At 47.6% G+C, this 21,942-nt stretch overlaps 1 protein-coding gene across 2 annotated transcripts; it reads left to right on the top strand.

The window, feature by feature from the left end:
- Positions 1-882: 882 nt before the first annotated feature.
- Positions 883-21,738, top strand: LOC109757363 (protein RST1). 2 transcript variants are annotated; one of them, XM_020316183.4, is made up of 24 exons: positions 883-1,646; positions 2,030-2,113; positions 2,651-2,927; positions 3,069-3,319; positions 4,191-4,362; positions 4,461-4,651; positions 5,340-5,440; positions 6,643-6,718; positions 7,175-7,306; positions 7,386-7,467; positions 7,630-7,702; positions 7,793-7,967; positions 8,190-8,320; positions 8,398-8,486; positions 8,686-8,774; positions 8,869-9,081; positions 9,577-9,654; positions 10,662-10,844; positions 18,170-19,024; positions 19,100-19,393; positions 19,880-20,518; positions 20,639-20,786; positions 20,947-21,068; positions 21,177-21,738. In XM_020316183.4, exons 1-24 carry the CDS (start codon positions 969-971, stop codon positions 21,537-21,539), a joined length of 5,496 nt encoding a protein of 1,831 aa, XP_020171772.1. In that variant the 5' UTR covers positions 883-968; the 3' UTR covers positions 21,540-21,738. The 2 variants fall into 2 exon arrangements, with proteins under 2 accessions (XP_020171772.1, XP_020171771.1); XM_020316182.4 differs by having other exon boundaries at positions 909-1,646; positions 4,185-4,362.
- The last annotated feature ends 204 nt before the right edge of the window (positions 21,739-21,942 follow it).

Here is a 21,942-nt window from a genome sequence, read left to right on the forward strand (position 1 = left end):
AACGTTTTATCTCTTAAACCGTGTGCCCAAAACTCAAACTGTTTTCATCGTTGAATTCCTCGCGTTAAGACCTTCAAAACTAGACACTGTGTTGATAGGTTTTGACAAACATTTTATTCACGAAAAAACTGGCGAAAAAACCCGGACGAAAAAACTATGCCTCTCGCGTAAGGAAAACAAAGAAAACGTGTGTTTTTCCGGCGGAAGCAAAAAAATACGTGTTTTTTTACTGTGTCCGAGAGGCACGACTCGCGAAAGAAAAGAAACATATTTTTTTTTCATTTTCAAGAGGCATGACCAATATGTGCCTCCCGCGGAAGCAAAACCATGTTTCTCGTGGAGGAAAAAAAGAAAACACGTTTTTTTTTCTGTTTCCGATAGGCACGGCCGTGCCTCTTGCGGAAGCAAAACCATGCCTCTCGTGAAAGGAAACCGTGCCTCTCGTGAAAGCAAAATTGATGCAATTTTTTTTTCAAATTTTTTGTCCAAAAGATAGGAAAGACCGGTGGAAAATCGAAAAGCCAAAAAACCTGGAAAAATCCATCTAAAAAGCCGAAAACGCATGGGAAAAATAAAATTCGAAGGGAGAGTCCAGGGCGCGACACGTGGCGGCGGCTGAGAGCACACCACTTGGCGCGCTCTTAACCCACCCCATGTGACCCTAACTCCCGAACGAGCGCTTCTCAATTAGTTGCTCTCCGCCTGCGGGCGTCAAATAGGATCTGCCATGATTAAGCCCATGGACCAGCAGGCAGAAGGTAATACTATTTTCAAGGGAGATGTAGAAGATTAGGCCCACGACTGTCGAGTCAGGCCGCAACAGTTAGGCCATCTCCAACTAAAAAAAAACAATTTAGCCCATCTCATCTCGACGACTCGATCGGCCTGGTACGAGTAGCTTTTACTCCTAGTCTCCCACAACAGTCCAGTAGTCCACAGCCATCTCCGTCTCCGGCCACCGCATCGCCATGGCCTCCGCCTCGTCCGGCGCCGCGGCCTTCTCCCGCCTCGTCGACCGCACCCGCGTCCCGGACCCCACACTCCAGCGCCACGCCGTCGCGGCCTTCTTCCGCCACCTCCTCACGCTGCCCCCTCCTCTCCCCGCGGCCGCCCACGACGGCATCTCCTCCCTCCTCGCTTCCCCGCACGCCGCTGTCGCCGCCTACGCCTGCGCGTCCCTCGCCCGCCTCGCGGTCTCCCGCACCGACCTCCTCGCCCCCGACGAGGCCCTCCCGTTCCTCATCGCATCCCTCTCCGCTTCCCCGTCTCCCCGCCTGGCCTCATGCCTCGTCAAGGCCGTAGCCGCGCTCGTTTCCTGCGTCCTCCGCTCGGGCCCCGCTGGCTCACGCTTCCCGCCCCACAACCACCCCTTCGTCCAGGCTCTCGCGTCGGGCGCTGACGGCGCGCGCGCGGAGCTGTCGCGGCAGGCGGCCAGGATGGTCGCCGAGGGGGTCGACGGCGTGGTGGGGTTCCTGAGGCCGTTCGTGATGTTTGCCGTGGTGAGGAAGGGGGACGCCGCGTTCGCGAGGGATTTGATCGGCGCGCTTGCCGCAGCGGCCGCTGCAGCGGGCAAATCGGATGCGGCGGTCCCAGTGCTGAAATTGCTCGGCGAGAGCTTGCTGCATTTCGGCCGCGGGGATGGGGAGGTATGTGTGTTGGTTTATTCCCTTATTGATGGTAGTATTCATTCTGGGGAATGCATTTGTTGGCAATGCTGCGAGGAATCTTAGGGCACATAAACAACAGCACAGTCGTTTTGCATTTCGTTTGTGTTCGAGCAATGATTGTTGTGGCACGAGCGATTGTGGGCGTTACGGTTCCTGTTCCTATGGATGTTAATGTTGTTGTTTATAGTCGGTTTCAGTAGATAATGCACAATGCAGTAAAAAACATGAAGTTCATGTAGCTGATTGCCTGATTGTGCATAACTGGGAATGTATTTGACAGTGTATTTTGTAGTTGTCAAAGCCTCAAAGGGGGAAATTATCTTACTCTGCACATAACGTTGCCTGCATTTCTTTTTCTTCAGGAAGGGCGGCTCTGGCTTAGTTCTGTGGAGTGCTTGGTCGATGCGTATGTGATATTACTGAGGAAGTTAGCTCATGCTCAAAGGGTACTGCTCTTCTATGTTCTATCTGCTTATTTTGTGTAAATAATTGTATCCCTGTCTTATTGATATTTTAAAATGCAGTCATGGTGGTTATGAATTAGATACTCAGGAAATTCATATTCTAGGCTACGCTTGTGGAGTTAGAACACAGAACCAAACAGTTTGCTCCTGCCTTTTATAAATCTTTTCTCAACTATAACCTAGGAGTTATGGAAATGCTTGGTGAGCTAATTTTATATATTTATACAATCGCTAATGGAATACACCTGGGCATAGTTCATTTATACTGAAGGTTAACTGCCTAGTATACTGATTAGTATGGTGCTGCACTTACCTAACATTGAATTACACATGAGCCTCCTCTATGCTTCATCATCCATTGGTGGAACTGAGGTAGCAAGCCAGTTAGGCAACTGACCAGTTAGTTATAGCCTTCTAGGGTCAATTTTATTTCTTTAGTTTCTTCAGTTCAAATGCTTATATAATTCGTATGTATCAGCAATGCATCATACTTGTGCTATAACTTGCTTCTTTTAACAGCCAGCCTATGATGCCCAAGCAAGTAGTGTGGAGTTGCTAGAAATACTTTTGTCGCAATGTTCACTTCATCACCAACTTCTGGGAATGTCTTGTGCAGTTCTTCGATTATCAAAATATTTGTTTTCGGTGCAAAAGGACCTTGGGTTATGCTATCTTCCTGAAATTTCTGGTGTTCTCAGTTCTCTTTCTTGCATTCTCGGTGCGCTGGAGTTTGAATCTGAGCAACTGGCTGGATTGAAACTTCTGGCCTTTTTGATTGAATGGAGACACGAAAATGGTACATTCCTAATTTTTTAGAATCCCCTTTCCCCCTCTCATTTGCAACATATAACTTAAATTTTTAATTTGGTTTTCTTTCATGTTATTACAGACACTAAAAACTTGGCTCCTCATAATATTTGATGTTTTTTGCTTGCAGCGCTCAAAACAAATGAAGTGGTACACCACGTCAGTGAGGAGCTTCTCTGTGTTCTGCCAGTTATCAACCTCGTTATTTCTCCATCGAGATCTGTTAAAGCAGTGGCATCCCATGTCCTGTCAAGATTTAGCTTGCTTGTTTTGGAGTTACCTGCTTCTTGTTCATCAGAGCAACAAGACATTTCAATGGTCCACCACATAAGCAGACCTACCTTTATCCTTCCTAAACTTGTACAGCATCTATGGTCTCAGGTGATGTTTTACCCCTTATTTTTTTGCTATGCTGCAACTCTACTTGTTTTCCCCTTTTTGTGTAAAGCACCTAGTAGAGAGATAGAGATGATCACATACCTTTTTGTTCCTTGTGCACCTAGTTGAAATATTTGTATTGACAAGAGTCACCAGAAGATGGGAATTCTACACTTCGCGTCTTCAACAATTGAACTGCGGATGTGGCATGTTAGAGCTTTGTTTTTATCCATATATGGATGTGTTTATTCTGCAATAGTTTTAAAACTTGAGTATAATGGTCTATAACATTTTTAGATTTAGAACCATATCCGGCACCGGCATCACCCAACGCAATTACTAGTCATTACTTTACCAAATACTCCCTCCGTCCCAAAATATAAGAACGTTTTTAACACTACACTAGTGTTAAAAACGTTCTTATATTTTGGGACAGAGGAGTACATATAGACCCAGTCCATAAAGAGAGTTGTGCTTTGTTCTGCTTTGTTCCGAGGGTGTCACAAACCTTGGATCAGCATAGCAGTTTGCTTATCATGTCTGTTTCACTGGATTGATGCTTTTACAATTTTGTACAAAATGCGGGATAACTGGTAAAGTCATATTTGCACGCAACCTATTTCTGTTAATAACGTATGGTATGTACACCTATATACTAGTGTTATACTGAGTAAATATTCACGCAGATATTGGCCCTGTTTCCATATCTGGAAGAGAGAAAATGATGTTTTCATGTGGGTATAGGTCTACCCATTGTTTGCTCCTTATGCATTCAACTTCTCTCCCAAGAAATGCCGCTTTGATTTCATAGCTGGTTCATTATGCGTTTGTAGCTCATATATACGTTTGTATTAATTCTGCTTTCCAGTTGCAGTCATCTTCAGGTTTCTTTTTTACGAAGTATGCTATTTGCAAGGGATTGCCGGAGTCGGCTGCAAACTATTCAGAGGCTAATTATTGGACAGACCAAATAAACGAGTATCTGTCAGTCCTTGCCAGAGAAAAGCTTACACTGGATGGCTCATCTTCAAAAACGATGTCATCAGGTTCAAGAATGTACTTGTACTTTACATATTGCCTTGTAGTTTCGTTTTGTGTAATCCGTAAAACAGGTATGAAACTCACTCTGTCTAATTACTTGCAGCACCAATATCATCGCTTGTAAGCTCTGTAGTATCTGTTTTGGTAATGCACCCAAAACTTGGTACATCTGCTGCTCGTTCCTTGGGTAATCTTGGTGCATCAGATTCAAAACTGGGAATGCCGCTGTTGCTAGTTATCCTCTTCTATTGCAAGATTATGTACAGCAATGATAACCTCTCAGCAAATAGCTTGGTCAGTGCTGTAATTTCATCTTTGTCCTTTATTTGTGCGCTAGTGGTTTATGAATACATGAATTCGTAAATAAATAAATTAAAAAGATGCAAAATCCTTATCACACTACTTAGACTAGTCTGACACCGATCTTCACTATCTAATTAAATGTTGAAAATAGGGAAGCCACAGCTGTGAACACCATAGAATCTGGACATCAGGAGTGAGAAATACCATCCTTAATGTAGGGGTAGCGTTGGCATCCTTCATAATAAGTTGCTGCAGCAACCACACAGTCCTGTTCTGCAGGCTGACTTCTGTATCCTTAGTTCAAAAACGGAGTACGGAATAATTATTTTTGCTGTCAGTTTGTTTTATTTACTTGGATATGTTCGTATAACATAATATGATTAATTCCCTTAGAGGTATAGACTGTATCTTAGTGGCTAACTCTAGTCAACCCTTTGAAAGAGATAGCCATGGATCTGTTATAAATTACTCAAGAAAGAGTCCATCTAAAGTTCATTAACCTATTCTATGGTCTCCTCTTTCTGCTGCCCCACTCCCCCGCCTTTCTGCCATGCTGTCTGGCCATCTTGTGCACGCTAGTTACCCCAACGTGTATCTCGATTCATATCAGTATCTAATAAATAGAATAACTACAAGCAGAGGAATGTACTTGACATTATTTTTGCTATATCATTTGCAGCTCAGTTTGCTTGAGTCGTTGCCATCACTTGCTACACATGGTTTTGTGCTTCCACTTGCTCTGCAATTGATATCACCAATGCTTAAAAAGGATGCACAATCGTAAGTACCTCGATTCTTCATCCAATTTCGACATCAGTGGGCTCAACTCAAGTTTCCTGTTATTTTTTTGTATTTGCTTGTTTTAGCTGGCTTGTCCTGTTCTGGCGTGGAGCGCATATACTTTATTTTCACCTTTTTCTGATTTTTGAAAAATTGTCCACAAATCCTCTTCATATAATAAGAACAGAGGAACATACGTCATCATGCATACAGCAGGAACCAACTAATTTCCAACACGGATTGGGCAGTTTCAGAAAAATTAAGAAGCATCTGACAGTGTGAACATGTCATCATTGTTTTTAGCACATAACCAGAAAATGACGTGCAATTTTTAAATACAGAGCTTGTGACTATTCTGCATGCAGTAACAAGTCGTCAAAAACTTGCCAAGACATAATATATGGTTTTTGGGAGCCTGTTCAATATATATCAGGAAAATAAGTATCTTATTCACAATTTTATTTTTAAACTCAGAAGTGATATTTTGAAGAGGGTAAAATATGAATGTTGGTTGCCTTTAATAAATATCAATACTTTTGAATACAAGAAACTTTTGTCTTGATGGAGAACTGAGTAGTGCTCGGTTAGCTAGAGCGCATGTCTGGGAGCTCGCCCATCCGCATTCGAGGCTCAGCCTCCGCAGGGTGCCCCACTTTTCTAAAAGAAGCCCTGGGTGCTAATGCATGTGTCTATTTTTTTTAAACTTTTGTCTTGATATTTTTTAAGTTTTTACTTGTCCACATACAACTACTAGAGAATACCCTGCACGTTGCTGCACAAATGGACTGCAATATATTTCGGGTATTTGATTGTATGAAACATGAATAGTTGAATTACTAATATATGAACTAAAGCTAAATATACATATTATATATTGTATTTGATTAATGTGTAGTCAAAAAATATTTTGAATATGAATGGCATAATATAATGGAGAAAATTTACCATGCTTGTTGAGTGGACTTTTGATGAGGTGGCATGTGTAGTGAGGTGGATGTGTGCATGGGATCAACTATAATGGAAACTTTCTCTCATCTATGTTGAGGTGGCATGTGTGCAACTGTGCATTTAAGATAATAGAGGTAGTGGGGAATTAGGCATTACTATCATAACAGTATGTGCTGACGCAATATTATTTATTTCCTATTACATGATATTCATTTTAATATATCATCGTGTTACTTCTGCATGGTAACACACAGGACTCTATATGCTATTGCTGTTCGATTGCTTTGCAAGATATGGATTATCACAGATTGGGCATTTCCAAACTTACAAGTAAGGGCACACAATAAGTTGAATATTAGAATCTTGTTTTGCCACTATCAAAAGCTTTAATACATTGCTTTTGAGTATTTATGTTATGAAATATTGAAACTTATGCATACCATATGTTTCTGAAGCAGTTCTGAATGGCTAGAGTGATAACTTTATGCCTTTATGTCGCTCGAATTCAAAACACAATCCAATCGGGACTGATGAGTGGATCATCACGTCACCTTTCCCTAGAGTTTAAGTTACGAAAAAGTCAAGTAGTTAGCTAAAACCATGCTATGTAAATAAAATAATAGAAGCTCTTCTCCATTCTTGAATTTTAAGCAAACATTTCATGTAATGTTCTTGAAGACGCATACCATATGATTAATTAAAAGTTTGCCAATCTGTAATTTTTTTGTATCACTGGTTCACTGTTACAATTACAAGATCAACACTAATTTCCGCTTTCTGAAATAGGGAGTTCTGGATCCTGAAACATTTTCCAGGTTCACTACTGATAGAGAAGTTTTCACAAGTATTGCTGCATCAGTGCGTGATGTTTGCAAGCAGAACCCAGATAGAGGTGTCGATCTCATATTATCTGTCTCGGTGTGTATTTTCGTCATCTTTCTTGGCTCATCATGCATTCTTTCTTGACTTGGTCTGCGTTCTAACACTTCCCTTGTAGTCTTGTATTGAGAGCCGTGATTCTGTAGTTCAAGCTCTTGGCCTGGAGAGCCTCTCCTATCTCTGTGAGGCGGACATCGTGGGTAAGTTGATTGTCACTCAGTACATTAGATTGTCGACCTCTTCGAAATATCAATGTTATATGAAGTCATGTCATCTGAAAGCTAGCAAAGAGTATGGCTAAATCTTAAGAACTCATGTCTTCTGAACTTCACTTCTGAGGCAAGCAGCTCATATGCATGCAGATTTTTATACTGCCTGGAAAGTTATATCAAAGGAGCTGACAGATTACTCAATTGATCCCATGGTTTCAAATGGGTAAGGCCACTGGAATGATGCATTTAATACAAATGTGCTTATGTGCACACCAGTTTAGTTTGGTCTGACTCTTATCTCCCTTTCCTTCAGCTTATGCATTCTGTTGAGATGGGGAGCAATGGATGCTGAAGCATATTTTGAAACATCAAAGAACTTGATACAAACATTGTGGAGCATTGGTACCTACAAGAAAAATAACGCCGAAGCTGATCGTCTTTGGATTAAAGCAAGAGGAACTGCTTTTCACTCATTGTCCCACTACAAGGTTCTGCTGCACTTTGTTGTGTTATTGTCTGCATCTCCATATTTGTAATACTTTGACCAAAAATTGCATTCCGTTTACTTTTTACATTTGGTATTCTGCGCGTTTCTTTTGGTAAATTACCCATGCGTCGTATCTCTTGTAACTATAAGTTAGCTTCTCTACTTAATGAAAAGATACGCAAAGCTTCTGCGCTTTCTCTTAATTTTTGGTTGGTATTTTCAGATCTCACTTATTCAAGATTCTATTCCTGATTTCTGGAGGAGAAACTACGAGTGCTTTACTAATGAACATAATCTGGAAGTTCTCAAAGCTATGGAGAACTTTCAAGTTGAGATTATCAAATTTGAGCACATGTTAGTATATTTTCTGAAATTACCCAGTTCAGATGCTCATGTACATCCTTAACTGAGGTTTTTCCCTACACATCCAGAAACCGCCGTAGAGTGACTACAGATAAAAGAACCACGGTGCACAAATTTGAGAAGTTATTGGACGTTCTCCCTCAGGCTGTGTTTAAAGGTATGCTCGTCGTATGCAAATGAGTTAAATTTTTGTACAAGTAAATAGGTGAATGCTTGATATTTTGTCCACTATCCTGTTTCTTAAAATGCTCCTTTTTATGTTAAATATGAAAACATATGTAATTTGTTCTGTTCTATATTTAATGCATTGTGATTGTAGCTTCAGCTTTTAATCGGCTAAACTTTTCAAATTGTAGAAAAATCCGCACACCATCGGTTGCCTGGTGCAGCTCTTTTAACCATCAAGTTTTCCTCAGAGGACATCCTTCGTGAAGGGAAATCTAAGGTAGTGTCTTTGAAGTTGCATGTTTTCATCTATAATTGCCAAAACGTGTGTCCTTCTATACTATACTGATCAGTTACATTTTTTTTTTCCGCAGGATTTGTCTAGAGTACATGCTGCATATGAGCAGGCATTAATGGAGATGGCTGAATCTATGTTTATATCAAGAAACATTGTGGTAGCTCTTCTTGCCTTGCATTCATGGAAATCATTTGTTTCCCATTGGATGCAGGCAGTTGTAACTTTGCTTGACACTAAAGAATCTTCAAAGTTGAATAAACCTTTAAAAGCAGCTAACGACATTTTTAAGGTGCGTACATGTCTTAGTTATTCATTCAATTTTACAGATGTCTTTGTTCGAGAACACCTTTATCAGAACTTGCCACAAATGCTACTAATAAGGTGCCACTTTAGATGATGGGGCGCTGATGCAAATAAAAGAACATAGTTTTTGGAATTTTCTAACAACTCTCTCTATGTATGTATGCAGGTTTTGAGGTACATCAGTAAATGTTATGGCTGCTGCTTACTCAAATAATAATCTAGTGTTTACTTTACAACTTTTTATCGGCAACGTGCTTACTCAAAAGAGTCATCCCACAAACTATGGATTATGATTGTTATTTTGATAGGCTAAATATGATTTTGTCCATTTAGGTGTAAATTATCAGGATTTTACTATCACATGGATCCATCCTTCCATCTTGCTATCTTCCTTTTCCTCCTTTTACTTTCATGAACAAAGTTAGCTTCGTTTCCCTGTTAATGATAAGTTTTCCCTAAGTTTTCCTAATTGTGGTTGCAGATATTGTGCAAGTGCGTTCCTGTATCTAATCCTAGAGTTGCCGTTAACATTACTCTTGCAATTGGAGCACTGTGCTTGGTAAGGTTTTTTTAATTGATATTTTAGTCATTCCCAAGTGTGATTATGATTGTAGCAGTATGATGTACTTTTGATGATTTTAGTGCCATGCGTTTTTTAATTGTCTCTCCTTCAATGCCATGTGGCCAGTTGAGATTCGGATGCAGTAGCTCATGCCTCAAATATATAATGCACTCATCATTGCTGGATGCAGGATTTTTAACCTTTGCAATTTATTCAACCATGCAATATGAGGGCTCTTGTCTCTATATTTACGGTTTTTAAGCCTTTAACTTTATCTATCTACACTTTTTTACCAAAAAAATATAAAAGCCACTGGTGTTTACAGACGCCACAGTTTTTATGGTGTGCATATGGCTGGTACTCATGGTTACTCCCCGTTCTAATTGATTTAACTAGAGTTTCACTCTATTTCCTTCATGCCCTTCTAATTTGGATTTTTCTTGTGTGTTCCTCTAGCGAAGGGGAGCCTTGGCACAGTTGTAAAGCTGTTGCCTTGTGACCATGAGGTCACTGGTTCGAGTTCTGGAAACAGCCTCTTGCAGAAATGTAGGGAAGACTGCGTACAAAAGACCCAAAGTGGTCGGACCGTCCTTGGTGTTAAGTTTCACGCACTAGCCAACGCACCCAAAAATCTGAACTGATGGAAAGGTCTAGACAATCCACATATACACTTCAACACCCGGACCCTGCACAAGCGGGAGCTACGTGCACCGGGCTGCTCTTTTTTTGTGTGTGCTCCTCTAGCAATATGTGAACACGTTTTAATTTCTCTAGCATTCACGGCTCATCTAAACATACGGAAAACACAACTCTATAAAATACACCCGGAACACACAGAAACCAACATCTGACTAAAGTATATATATTCTAAGCATTACTATTATTGGCTCACTTTTAGCCTTCTAGCATCGAAGAATACAGTCTGTATCTCTACGGTATTTCTGGTGTGTTCCTGAGTGGTTCTCGATTTTGATGTAATTGCTGTCATCTTGTCTTATTGGCAGGTAGTTCCACCGACTGCCCATCTAGTAATCACATCTGCATCTGATTTTCTTTTGAAATGGTTACTGCAATATGAGCATGAGCACCAACAGTGGTCTGCAGCTATCTCTTTGGGACTTATATTCAATTGTTTTCATCCCACGGACAAAAAAAGCAAGCTTCAGGTTATTGATGGACTCTTTGAGGTACATGATTTTGCTCTCCATGATATTTCAACTTTTTTGTACTGGGTTGATTATTCCTTTCTAAAAAGTACTCCCTCCGTCTCGAATTAGTTTTTCGAGAAAACGCAAAGTGCCTTTGCGTTTCATTGCATTGGAAAGAGAGGGAATTTACATCCTCCTAGGAGGCAGATTTACACAGCCGTCAAGGGCTCAGTGGACATCCCAGGATGATGGCAAAACGACCCTGAGCCCTTGAGTCCCAGGATGATGGCAAAACATCGGGCCTCGTCCTTGATCCTGTCGACAAGCTCATTGAGCGATGGGCTCACATGGTCAAAAACGCACGCGTTCCTATGCTTCCAAATCATCCACGACACCAAAAGCGCCACGGATTTCAGCGCCTTGCGTAGCACTGGCGGTGTGGATTCCTTCGCGCGCAGCCACCAGTCCATGAGTGAGTCGTCGTGCTCGGGCGCCGGCGCCGGCAAGCGCAGCCAAGATAGGACCTCATGCCATGTCTGCCTAGTGAATGGGCACGTGAGCATCAAGTGTCTGATCGTCTCCGGTTCTTGGTCACACAGAAGGCACCGCGGGTGGTGCTGCAGGCCACGACGTGCGAGTCGCTCGGCGGTCCAGCAGCGATCTTGGCATGCCAGCCAATGGAAAAACTTCACTTTTGGCGGTGCCCAGCTCCTCCAAATGAGCTTCCAGGAGTGGCAGCCCGTCGATCCCTGGAAGGTTGCCCGGTAGCAAGACTGGGCGTTTATGCGCCGTTGGCGGTCCAGTCTAGAGCAGCATGTCCGGCTTGTTGGACAGTTCGACATGCTGCACTAAGTGCCAAAGCTTCAGGTACTGTCCAATCTCGGGAAGGCCGAGCAGACCATGGATGTCGTGTGCCCAGCTATTACCGGTCATGGCCTCCGCCACCGTTCTCGACTTCCGGCGATGCTTGGGGATGCACTGAAAGAGCATGGGCGCGAGCTCGCGGACGGATTGGCCGCCGAGCCAGCGATCCTCCCAGAAAAGGGCGGTCTTGCCGTCCCCGATGGCCATGGTCGTGGAAGTGTAAAAGAGCGCGCGCTCCTTCGAAGTAAATTGCAGGTCCAGCCCCTGCCATGCTCGATCTGTGTCCGTACGCACAAGCCATAGCCAACGCAGCCGTAGCGATATCCCAGTGCGCTCAAGATTCCGGACGCCAAGGCCACCATATTCGAGCGGGTGGCAGACTCGGCGCCAATTCACGTGGCAGTGTCCACCGTGGGCGTCCGCGCGGCCGGCCCAAAGAAAACCACGCTGAATCCTCTCTAGTTGCTTCAGAGTTTTCTTTGGGGGCGCCAGCGCGAGCAGTTGATGAATCGGTATCGCGCTGAGCACCGACTTGACGAGCGACAGCCGTCCGGCCTTGTTCATCAGCCATGCCTTCCAGGTAGGGAGCCGGCCCGCCACCGCGTTGACGAGGGGTTGCAGCTGGGCCGTGGAGGGGCGGCATATGGTGAGCGGGATGCCCAGATAAGTGACCGGCAGGGCCACGATGGGGCACCCAAGCAGCTCTAACAGCCCTGCAACAGAATCATCGCCGTGAAGCACCATGGCAGAACTCTTGGTGTAATTCACCCGGAGCCCAGAAGCCATGCCGAACACGTCCAGGATGCCTTTGACAGCGGATATCTCCCTGGAAGTGGTGTGGCAAAAGAGCATCACATCGTCGACGTAGAGAGAGATTGCCAGGATGGCGCGTCAGGGGTGTAGCTGCTGGAGGATGCCTGTCTGGAGGGCGCGACGCATCGGCCTCCCAAGTGTGTCCACCGCCAGCACGAAGAGTTGCGGGGAGGTAGAGTCGCCTTGTCTCAGTCTGCGGCGGTGCCAGATCGGCGGGCCGGGAACTCCGTTGAGCATGACACGAGTGCTCGCCGTGGACAGCAGGATGGCCAGCCACTCCCTGAATCGATCCCCAAACCCATACTGGCGTAACACCTCGAAGAGGAAGGGCCATGAGATGGAGTCGAAGGCGCGTGTGAGGGAGTTTGAGCATGATCTTGGGCGCGCCAAGTTGATGCAGCATCTTGAGGGATTGCCGTACTAGAATGAAGTTGTCGTGGAGGCTACGTCCGGCGATGAACGCGTTTTGGTTGCGGCTGACAAGGGTGTCGAGCTTGGGAGCAAGGCGCAATGACAGGACCTTCGCGAAGATCTTGGCCACTATGTGCATCAGGCAGATCGGTCGATAGTCGCCGAGCTTGTGGGCATCCGCGCGTTTGGGCAGCAAGGTCAGCAGCGCTTGGTTGAGCTTGCTGAACCCGCGCCCTCGCAGTGTGTAGAGCAGCTCGAAAACATCCCAGATGTCCTATCGGATGCTCCAGCAAGCGCGCAGGAACTCCGCGGTGAAGCCATCCGGTCCGGGTGCTTTGCGCGCTGGCATGCGTTTGACCGCCTCCCATAATCTCCTCCAGGCTGAAAGGCGCGTCAAGACATGCGAGGTCGCCGGGTTCAATGAGCTGGGAAAGATCCAGGGTGTGCTTCCGGTCAACGGCGGTGCCCAGCAAGCCATCAAAATGCGAGAACGCTGCGTTGGCCATCTCCTCGTGATCTGCGAGCACCTGCCCGTCCACGGCAAGGCTGTACACGCAGTTCTTCTGCCGTCGGTAGGAGCATTGCCGGTGGAAGAAGCTCGTGTTGGCGTCTTCGTCCTTGAGAGTCGCGATGCGGGCACGCTGTCTAGCGATCGTGCGCTCCATGGATGCCTTGCCGAGGTAGGCGAGCTTGAGCTGCTTGCGCAGCCACTCCTTCGGTGGCGAGAGCACCCGGTCCTCACGCCTTGTCGAAGCGCAAAATCAGCTCGCGGGATATGGCAAGCTTTTCCTGAATGTTGCCCGTGGACTTGGCACTCCAACTCGAGAGGCGGCGAGCAGTAGCTTGGAGGCGCTTGACCAACCGCCGGAAGGGGTCGTCATCGTGCACCGAGCTCCAAGCCGCGGCAACGGTGTCGTGGAAGCCGTCCAGCCGAAGCCAGTAGTCCTCGAAGTGGAAGCGTTTGTGGGCCGTCGGCATGGGAGAGCAATCCAACAGCAGCGGGCAGTGGTCCGACACGACCGAAGCAAGGCATAAGAGGTGACATTCGTTGTGCGCATCTTCCCAATCAGAGGTGCAAAGAACGCGGTCAAGGTGCACCAGCGTGGGCGGCGATTGCTCATTCGACCACGTGAAGCGACGCCCGTTGAGGTATATCTCCTTCAAGGCGAGGTCGCTGATGGAGCGGCGAAATCTTCCCATCATGCGCCGATGCAGGCCACCCATGTTTTTGTCGTCGGCGCGGTATATGAGGTTGAAATCACCACATAGCATCCATGGGCCAGGGCAGGCCGCACGTATATCACGCAGTTCCTGGAGGAATAGGATTTTATCTGCGTCATCCTGGGGTCCGTAGACCGTCGTCAGCCACCATGGCGTCCCGGAGGCCACGGACACCTTGGCCGTGAGCGCGTTCTGGGTGAGCAGGGGGTCAGAGATCGTGACAACCCTGCTCTTCCAGGCGAGGAGGATGCCGCCTCGTGTGCCATCGGCCGGGAGGTAAGTGTAGTCGTCAAACTCGGAGCCGAGGATGTCTAGCACAATGGGCGAGTAGATCAAAGCCATCTTAGTCTCTTGTAGGCATACAATGGAGGCGCCGGTAGTGCCCAACAGAGAACGGATGGCACTACGCCGGGCGCGCGAGTTAAGGCCGCGAACATTCCAAACTGCGATCTTTAGTCCGTGATCCATGAACAAGGGGTCGACGATGATTGGGCCGGCGGACCTAGCTCTCACAGGCGACGGCCTCGCGCGTGGGGGAGGCGAAGCACGCTGGGATCTCCCGATCGACCAGGGCAGCGATGGCCTTGAGCACAGACAGGGGGATTGGCGCCGCGAACATGTCGTCGTAGGCTTTCATCTCAATGGTCGTGATCTTCTGGTTGGTGCCTACAATCCCTAGGGTGCGCAGGATCTGCACATGGGCCCTCCGTTCTGTCGTCGGCGGCGCCGCCGCAGGCGTGGCTGCAGCCGCGGAATGGCCTCGCCGTGGGGCGAAGTTGAGGGGGCAACGTGGCCGCTTCCTGGGAGTCGGCAACGACACGCTGATGTGCTTCGTGGCCGCGGCCAGGAACTCGCCGAGCATCCAAGCCTGCTGCGTGGTTGCACGGCTGCGCGATCGCCGCATCATGATTGGCGGCGATGCAAACCGTCCAGATGCCGGAGAACGGGGTCCGGGGGCAGGCGAGCGGTGATCAGCGTTGGGCGCGGGCATGAAGTGACCCCAAGGCCGCTGCAGTATGGAAATTGGGCTCTGGGCCTCGGCTTCCGGAGATCAAGTGGCGGGGGGTCCGGCAGCAGCCACAAGGGGCAGCGGTGCTGGAGGTGTGGGCTCAGCAGTGGGCGGCCCAGCCACATTTGGCCCAACAGCAGCCGGGGGATGAGGGGGGCAGCATCGAAAGAGGGCACGGGTGCGGGCGCGTTAGCGGGTGAGGTGATAACAGGTGTGCCTCTTCCGCCAAAACCGCTGATGTGGGATCGTGGGGCTGCGATGACCGGTCAGCGGAGATTCCCGGGCCCGCCAGGGCGATGGGAGTGGGCGATATGCCACTTTGCCCCGACAAGGCGGCAGGCGATCCTGGCAGTTCTGAAGCCTCTGGCGCCACAGGCTGTGAGTCTGGGACCTGGCTCAAAAGGGCAAGGTCCCGACACGGCGTTGGATGAACCGCGATAGGGGTGGGTCCTGCGGGATCGTCCTCGGGATCGTGGGGGGAGCCGGTGTTTGAAATTCTAGGGCCTTCCGGTGCGCCAACGACCAGTGGGAGCTCGCCAGCTGGCCTTTGCGCAACCGTCCTGGCGTCGTCAGCGGATGCGACAGCCGCTCGCGTCGGGCATGCCGCCAAAGCCTGCTGCTGCGGGCCCCTTCTTTTTCCTCTTTTTCCTCTTTTAGCTCGGTGACGAGAACGAGCGGGGCCCTGCTTACCCGGCCATGATAGCATGCCATCCCTCGCCGGCCGGACGGGCGGCAGCGCCGCCGCCGTCGCCGGTCGGGGCTAGGAGGTCGCCGTGTTCAACCTGTCGGTCCGCCCTGAGCGGCCGCAGGCGCGCCAAGCAAACGCGTCCATGACCATGCTGTCGGCCCGGCCGCCGGCGCTGCGTCAGTCCGCCTGCGCTTCCGGCCGCGGCGTCTCGCCGGTCCAGGTCCGGTGCCCTGGCCTTGGCCATGCCCATTGCCGGCGCCACCTCGGCCGGGGTCGTCATTGGCCTGGACACCGGGAGGGGGCGCCCTGAGCGGGGCAGCACGTGCGAGCGCGATGGAGATGGGGTACGTGAGCGTCCTGACCTCCGGCGCCTCTGAGGGTACACGAGCCGGTAGCAGTTCGACGATCTCCAGAATAGCGGCGCGGCGGATGTCGGCGGGGTCGTGCACGCGGCCGGACAGACGGAAGACGGCCAGGTCCTCACGAGAGCGCGTGCGGGGATGCAGCCTCTCAATCCAGCAACTCTCCCCGAGGATGTGCTCGGCGGTGGAGAGATGCCATGCTTGGGCGGGGATGCCGCAGAGCTCGAGCTCGACGCGGTGTTCGAACCCGTCGGCGCCAGCATGCGCAAGCTTGCACCATGGCTGCAGCGACAGCGCGAACCGTGGCGAGCTGATGAAGTGCTCGCCATTGAGACGACGCATGGTGTCCAGGGAGGAGAAGAGGATGAGGAAGTCCTCGGGGTGGTGCTCGTGGACGGTGAAGTCGCCTTCGGAGAGCTTGAGGGAGCGGTAGAGCAGCTCGGCCACCTCGGCCGCGGCCACCTGCGGCCTGTTGCCGGTGATGGAGGCCACCATAGCGCGGCCAAGGACCCGCTCAGCCTCCTCCATCTCCGTGGACTGCGCCATGATGACCCGCACGGGCACGTCGGGGCGCGGCAGGGGAGCAGGGGCCAGCGGCGGGAGCGCAGGAGGCGCCGGTGGGGTGGCGGCGCAGGAGGGGCCGGGGACGGGCCGTCTCTGCCAGGGGCGTCACGGCGAGGCCGCGCGCCGCCGTTGCGCCGGTAGTCGCAGTCGCGGGACTCGTGGCCCGAGGCGAGGCAGCGCCTGCACCGGACGTCGTTGGTGCAGTCACGCACCCGATGGCGGTGGTCGAGGCAGCGAAAGCACAGCCCGGCAATCTCCTCCGGTGACGGGCTGCGGCGGCGAGGAGGCAAAGGGCTGGGGGTGCCGTCCTGGCTCGGGCGACGGCGGCGGTTCCTGCGCCGCGGCTGCTGGAACCCATCAGCATCGAGCACAGCCCCGCCGGAGACGCGGTGGACCTCCGAGCGGGGGCCCGGGCGTTGCCTGGCGGGCATGCGGGCGGCTGGCGTGGTGCGGCCAGGGGCCCTAGCTGCCGGCGACGCCGGCGGGGTGAGGGCAACGTCCCTGTACGAGCGCGCCGAGGACTCGCTCTCCAAGCTGAGCCAGCGGTCACCAGAGGACACGCGCTCGCCGGAGAGGGTCGCCCGGCGGTCGACAGGGGCGGCGCCAAGGGCTTCCATGACGGAGGGGAGGGGGGAGGGGGCTAGGGGGCGGGCGGCCGGCGGGGAGCGTCGGCGGCAGGCAGGGAGGGCTCGGCGGGGCTAGAGGGTGGGAGCGGCGGCCATGAAGATGACACCGCCAGAGCTGGTAAACTTCCCGGGGATACTGCCCGTCTCGAATTAGTTGCCTCAGATTTGTCTAGATACAGATGTATCTAGACACATTTTAGTGTTAGGTACATCCGTATCTAGACAAATCTAAGACAACTAATTTGGGACGGAGTTAATATATAACTAGATACCAAGAACCATTTTTCTTGATTTACTTACACACACAAACATTCAATGTTACCGACACACATGTGACTCGCATGCCTAGCTGCCAGACATGTTTTTGTGCTTGGCGGTTGCTAGTACTACCTATAAATATAGCTTCCAGCAAGCTTCACTGTACTGTTAGGAGCTTATGATGCCTTGCTTCATGCAGCAAACAATGCCTAGTATATGTTCATTCAATGTTCATGCTGCCTATAAATATAGCTTCCAGCCAGCTTCACTGTACTGTTAGGAGCTTATGGTGCCTTGCTTCATGCAGCAAACAATGCCTAGTATATGTTCATTCAATGTTCATGCTGCCACTTGCTGCAGTTGATGGCATCTCCTTTTGACATGCTTTATTGGAATATTATTATTTGATATAATGAGTACTCCTTCCGATCCAAAATAAGTGTCGCGGTTTTAGTTCAAATTTGAACTAAAACTGTGACACTTATTTTGGATTGGAGGGAGTATATGTTATAAGTTTCTCACCATGTAGTATGCCCTTTTGCATCCAGGTTATCTCAAATGCTGATAGTTATCTTGTAAAAGGAGCTTGTGGACTGGGATTAGGTTATGCTTGCCAAGGCCTTCTAACCAGAGCAGATAGTACATCTGATTCAGACTTGGAAGCAACTACACAATTCAATGAACGTGCATCAGTTAAAGAAGTTCTTCACACTGTGACTGCTTCATTAGTTAAGCTATGCCCATCCTCATGTCATTCTCTCAAGAAACTAAGTATTTGTGGAACATTCTCCATGGAAGGAATGGAAGAAAATTATGACAGCTTAGATGATGATCCTTGGGCTATTGCGGGACTTGTTCTTGGTCTGGGAAACTCTGTTGTTGCTCTGTATAGGCTTGGAGCTTATGAAGACGTTATTGAAATCAAAAACATATTGATATCATGGATACCAGATGTTGATTCAAGCTCTGTGCTATTTGATGTAGTAAATTCAGTATCCCTGTGTATGGGCTCTTGCCTTGCTCTGCCATCTGTGATAGCATTTTGCCAGAGAGTGGAGTTACTGAATGATGATTTGGATGCTCTGTTCAATCGCTACACTTCTTTAGCTACTGAACTCCTGAACCTCAAGAAATCTGAAACTGTCTTTCAGAATTTATTGATGGCTATCTGTATCGGTGCTGGATCTTTGCTGTCTGGCATACTGAATGATGGGGTGCATGCCATGAAATTTGCTGATGTTAAGAAGTTTCTCGACAGTCTTAAATATATATACACCCATCCGTATCCTCCTCTTGTCCATTTGGGAGGCATGTTTGGTGCTGTCAATGCTTTTGGTGCAGGTGCTGGAGACCTCACTGGGATAGGTTGGCAATCAATGAATTCACAGATAAAGCATGAGAAGGTTTCTCCCCTTGCCCGCAATACCCTAACTATTTACTTTTCTGTAATGTTAGAGTAATCTTTTTTATGGGCACAGGAGTCATCTTTGGTGCGAGGTCCTCTACTTACAAGTCCTGTTGGCGAGACTCTTTCAACGTCAATGCTTCAGGAAATATTTCTTCTTGCCAAGGACGCAGAGGATAATCACATACGGAATTATGCTGCCTGGGCTGTATCATTTCTTAGAAGTAGGTGGTTATCAGAGAACCAGAGTCTTGATAATGATTCTTCTCAAAGAAATTCCGTTGATTCCAGTCAATCAAGAAGTTTTTCTGCTGAAAGCTTAGTGTGGAACTTAAGTCTCTGGCTGAGGGATCTTAACTTCGAAAAGGTTTGATCTGAATCTTTCTTGAAAGAATAACTTGAGCTCTCGCTTATTAAGATCAGGCTTTTATGTTGTACATTTATTAAAGAAAGTATTTTAGAAAAAGAGAATACACTTTATTCAACTCGCACTTTACATAGGCTAAGATGTGCATTGAAAACACAAAAGCTGGTGATGCCAAATACCCATACAGGCATGTTTTTTTGTTTTGTTCTTTTTGCATTCCTCTTGATAAGCATGCATATCTTACATTAAGTTGTTCTTGTATTTGATGCAAAGATCTAATAACTGCATATGCTCTTCTACGTCATAGATGGTTCGAAGTTGACAGATAATTTGGGTCATGGTGCATGGATATTTTCCTAGCGAAGCAAGTTTACAGTTTGGCGTCATGTGTGAATCCTCTTCTATTTATAGGGTTGTGGAGTTAGACGAGCAATTATTGTTTTGATGGTCATTTTTTATTGACTTATGTTCGTTTACTATCTACAGCCTGGTGATGTGGTGCCAGTAAATACAATTGCAACAGTTTTAAAATGCCTTACTAAAGCTCCTAGAGTGCCAGCTATAGACTGGGGGGTTATAGTACGGCGGTGCATGAAAGTTGAGGCACAAATTCCTCAGAAGTCAACCAATCATCGAGATCCTACATTATTAAGGGAAGAATGCTTATATTTTTCTCTAGCTCATGCCGATCATATCAGTCCCCTTCTGCAGTTTTTGGATGATCTGACAGATTTACCCAGGTTCAGGAGATTAGAAATGAACGTGCAGTCTGTTTTGCTCCAATATTTGTCACACCTAATGAAGCTCTTCTCTGATTCAAGATCTAAGAAACTGTACGAGGATTTAGCTGTGTACTTCTGTTCCCACTCATCTTCATACTTGGATTACTCTTCTGAGCAGAGAAGCATGTTAAGAATGTCGTTCTGGAAAGGCATCTGCAAGTGCCTGGTGGAGGTGGTCTCTGAAGAGACTGACAGTTTCTCTTATCTTAAGAAATGCATTGAATGCTTGTTACCTCTGTTGAATCTCTGTAATGATGGTCAACCTGAATTCGTGGATGAGTGGTCTGCTGCTATCAAGTGTCTCATTGTTGTTCAGAAAAGTTGGCCGGGTGATATGCTACAGGTGCTCCTCTAGTTTTTCTTCAGAAATAGTTTTGCATTAGTTATCTGTTTTAGCAAGCTCTATATTTCCTATGTAATTTCTACGAGTATTTCACAACTTAACGGTCACCTTTCTTTTCAGGTGCACAGTACAACATCCTTAAGTGAAGGAGAACATGTTGATGCGGCAAGGAAGATTATCATCAGGGCAAGGTTGTGTTTTGCTGGCTGCGTTTCTGCACTTGAGCTGGGGAACTTAAAGACTACCATACTGAGTACAACAGCTGATGGTAACCAGCAACTGCATCCCTCAGCTTTGACTTGCGCTTCAAAACTTCCTGTTTGTCTGTTGCTGGGCCATGCTTATGAGTAGTGTTCAGTCTATATTTTCCATTCTTTATCTACCGCCCACCCTTCTACCATTGAAGGTAACAACAAATATTGTTTCAGGTGTCTGGTGGAACGTTCTTGTTGAGGTTGCAGCAGCTGTATACTCTGCTGACAATGGTATAAAGAAGCAGTGGCTTTTGGATGCATTAGACATTGGCTGTGTTACAGCTCATCCCTCCACGGTAAATGTTCAGTTGCAATGTGTCCTGACAGTGCATGACCGCAAACATGAACATGAATTGCTTACTGTCACTCGTTGCCTAATGTACCTCTTTGTTCTAATATTTTAGGCCCTACGTTTTGTTGGCCTGCTCTGTGGCAGCTGTTGTGTCTATATGCCACTTCTCATTGTTAATCCAACAAACGTACTGAGTGATTTACCCGTCACGCTGCCTTCCTTTCTCTCCAGCAGCATTTGGAATGACCTTAGAAACTCTGCCGCTGATAAGTTATGGTTGTTGACCACTCGCATCTACACATGGGCAGAACAATTGACTCGTGGAGAGGGCCTTCCTTGCCATGATCATATTCATGGAAGTGAAGCTGAGAATGCAACTTTTCTTGCGAACATGCTGCGCTCTACATGCTTTGCGGTGGAAGATCACTTGGCTGTAGATAAACAGCTAAAGCTTGCAAACCTGGAGGCACTATGATTATAAGGAGAACTGATTTTCGTTTTAATGATCTGTATGCCATAGCATATTTGTCTAGAGCACATATTATTGCTGTCTTAACTGATGATGTAGCAATACCTTTGTTGTATATAATTTTAGCTTAACAGTCTCCCGATACATTGTAAGTGATGGTTCTTAGAGTAAACTCAGTTTGGTGGAAGATAACCGGAGATTAAAATTGATGTGTTATCTGAATTTGATTGCACTATGCAACAATTTCTTATCATCAAACAATTTGAAAGAGCAGAGTGCTGGAAAAAAGATAAGTCATCAGAGCCCTCACCCTGAGATGGAAAAGTTTAGTGCATGTTTACCTGGATCTCATTACAGGTAAACCTTATCATATTATGCCATATGTCCTGTCCTTGAGAGGTTATGTTCC

The sequence above is a fragment of the Aegilops tauschii genome, chromosome 3 (assembly GCF_002575655.3).
Source record: "Aegilops tauschii subsp. strangulata cultivar AL8/78 chromosome 3, Aet v6.0, whole genome shotgun sequence".
Classification (NCBI taxonomy): Eukaryota; Viridiplantae; Streptophyta; class Magnoliopsida; order Poales; family Poaceae; genus Aegilops; species Aegilops tauschii.

Coding starts and splice junctions, on each gene's coding strand:
- LOC109757363 (XM_020316182.4), top strand. CDS start 969: ATGGCCTCCGCCTCGTCCGGCGCCGCGGCCTTCTCCCGCCTCGTCGAC. Junction 2,928..3,068: donor TGAATGGAGACACGAAAATG/GTACATTCCTAA, acceptor TTTTGCTTGCAG/CGCTCAAAACAAATGAAGTG. Junction 8,321..8,397: donor ATTATCAAATTTGAGCACAT/GTTAGTATATTT, acceptor CTACACATCCAG/AAACCGCCGTAGAGTGACTA.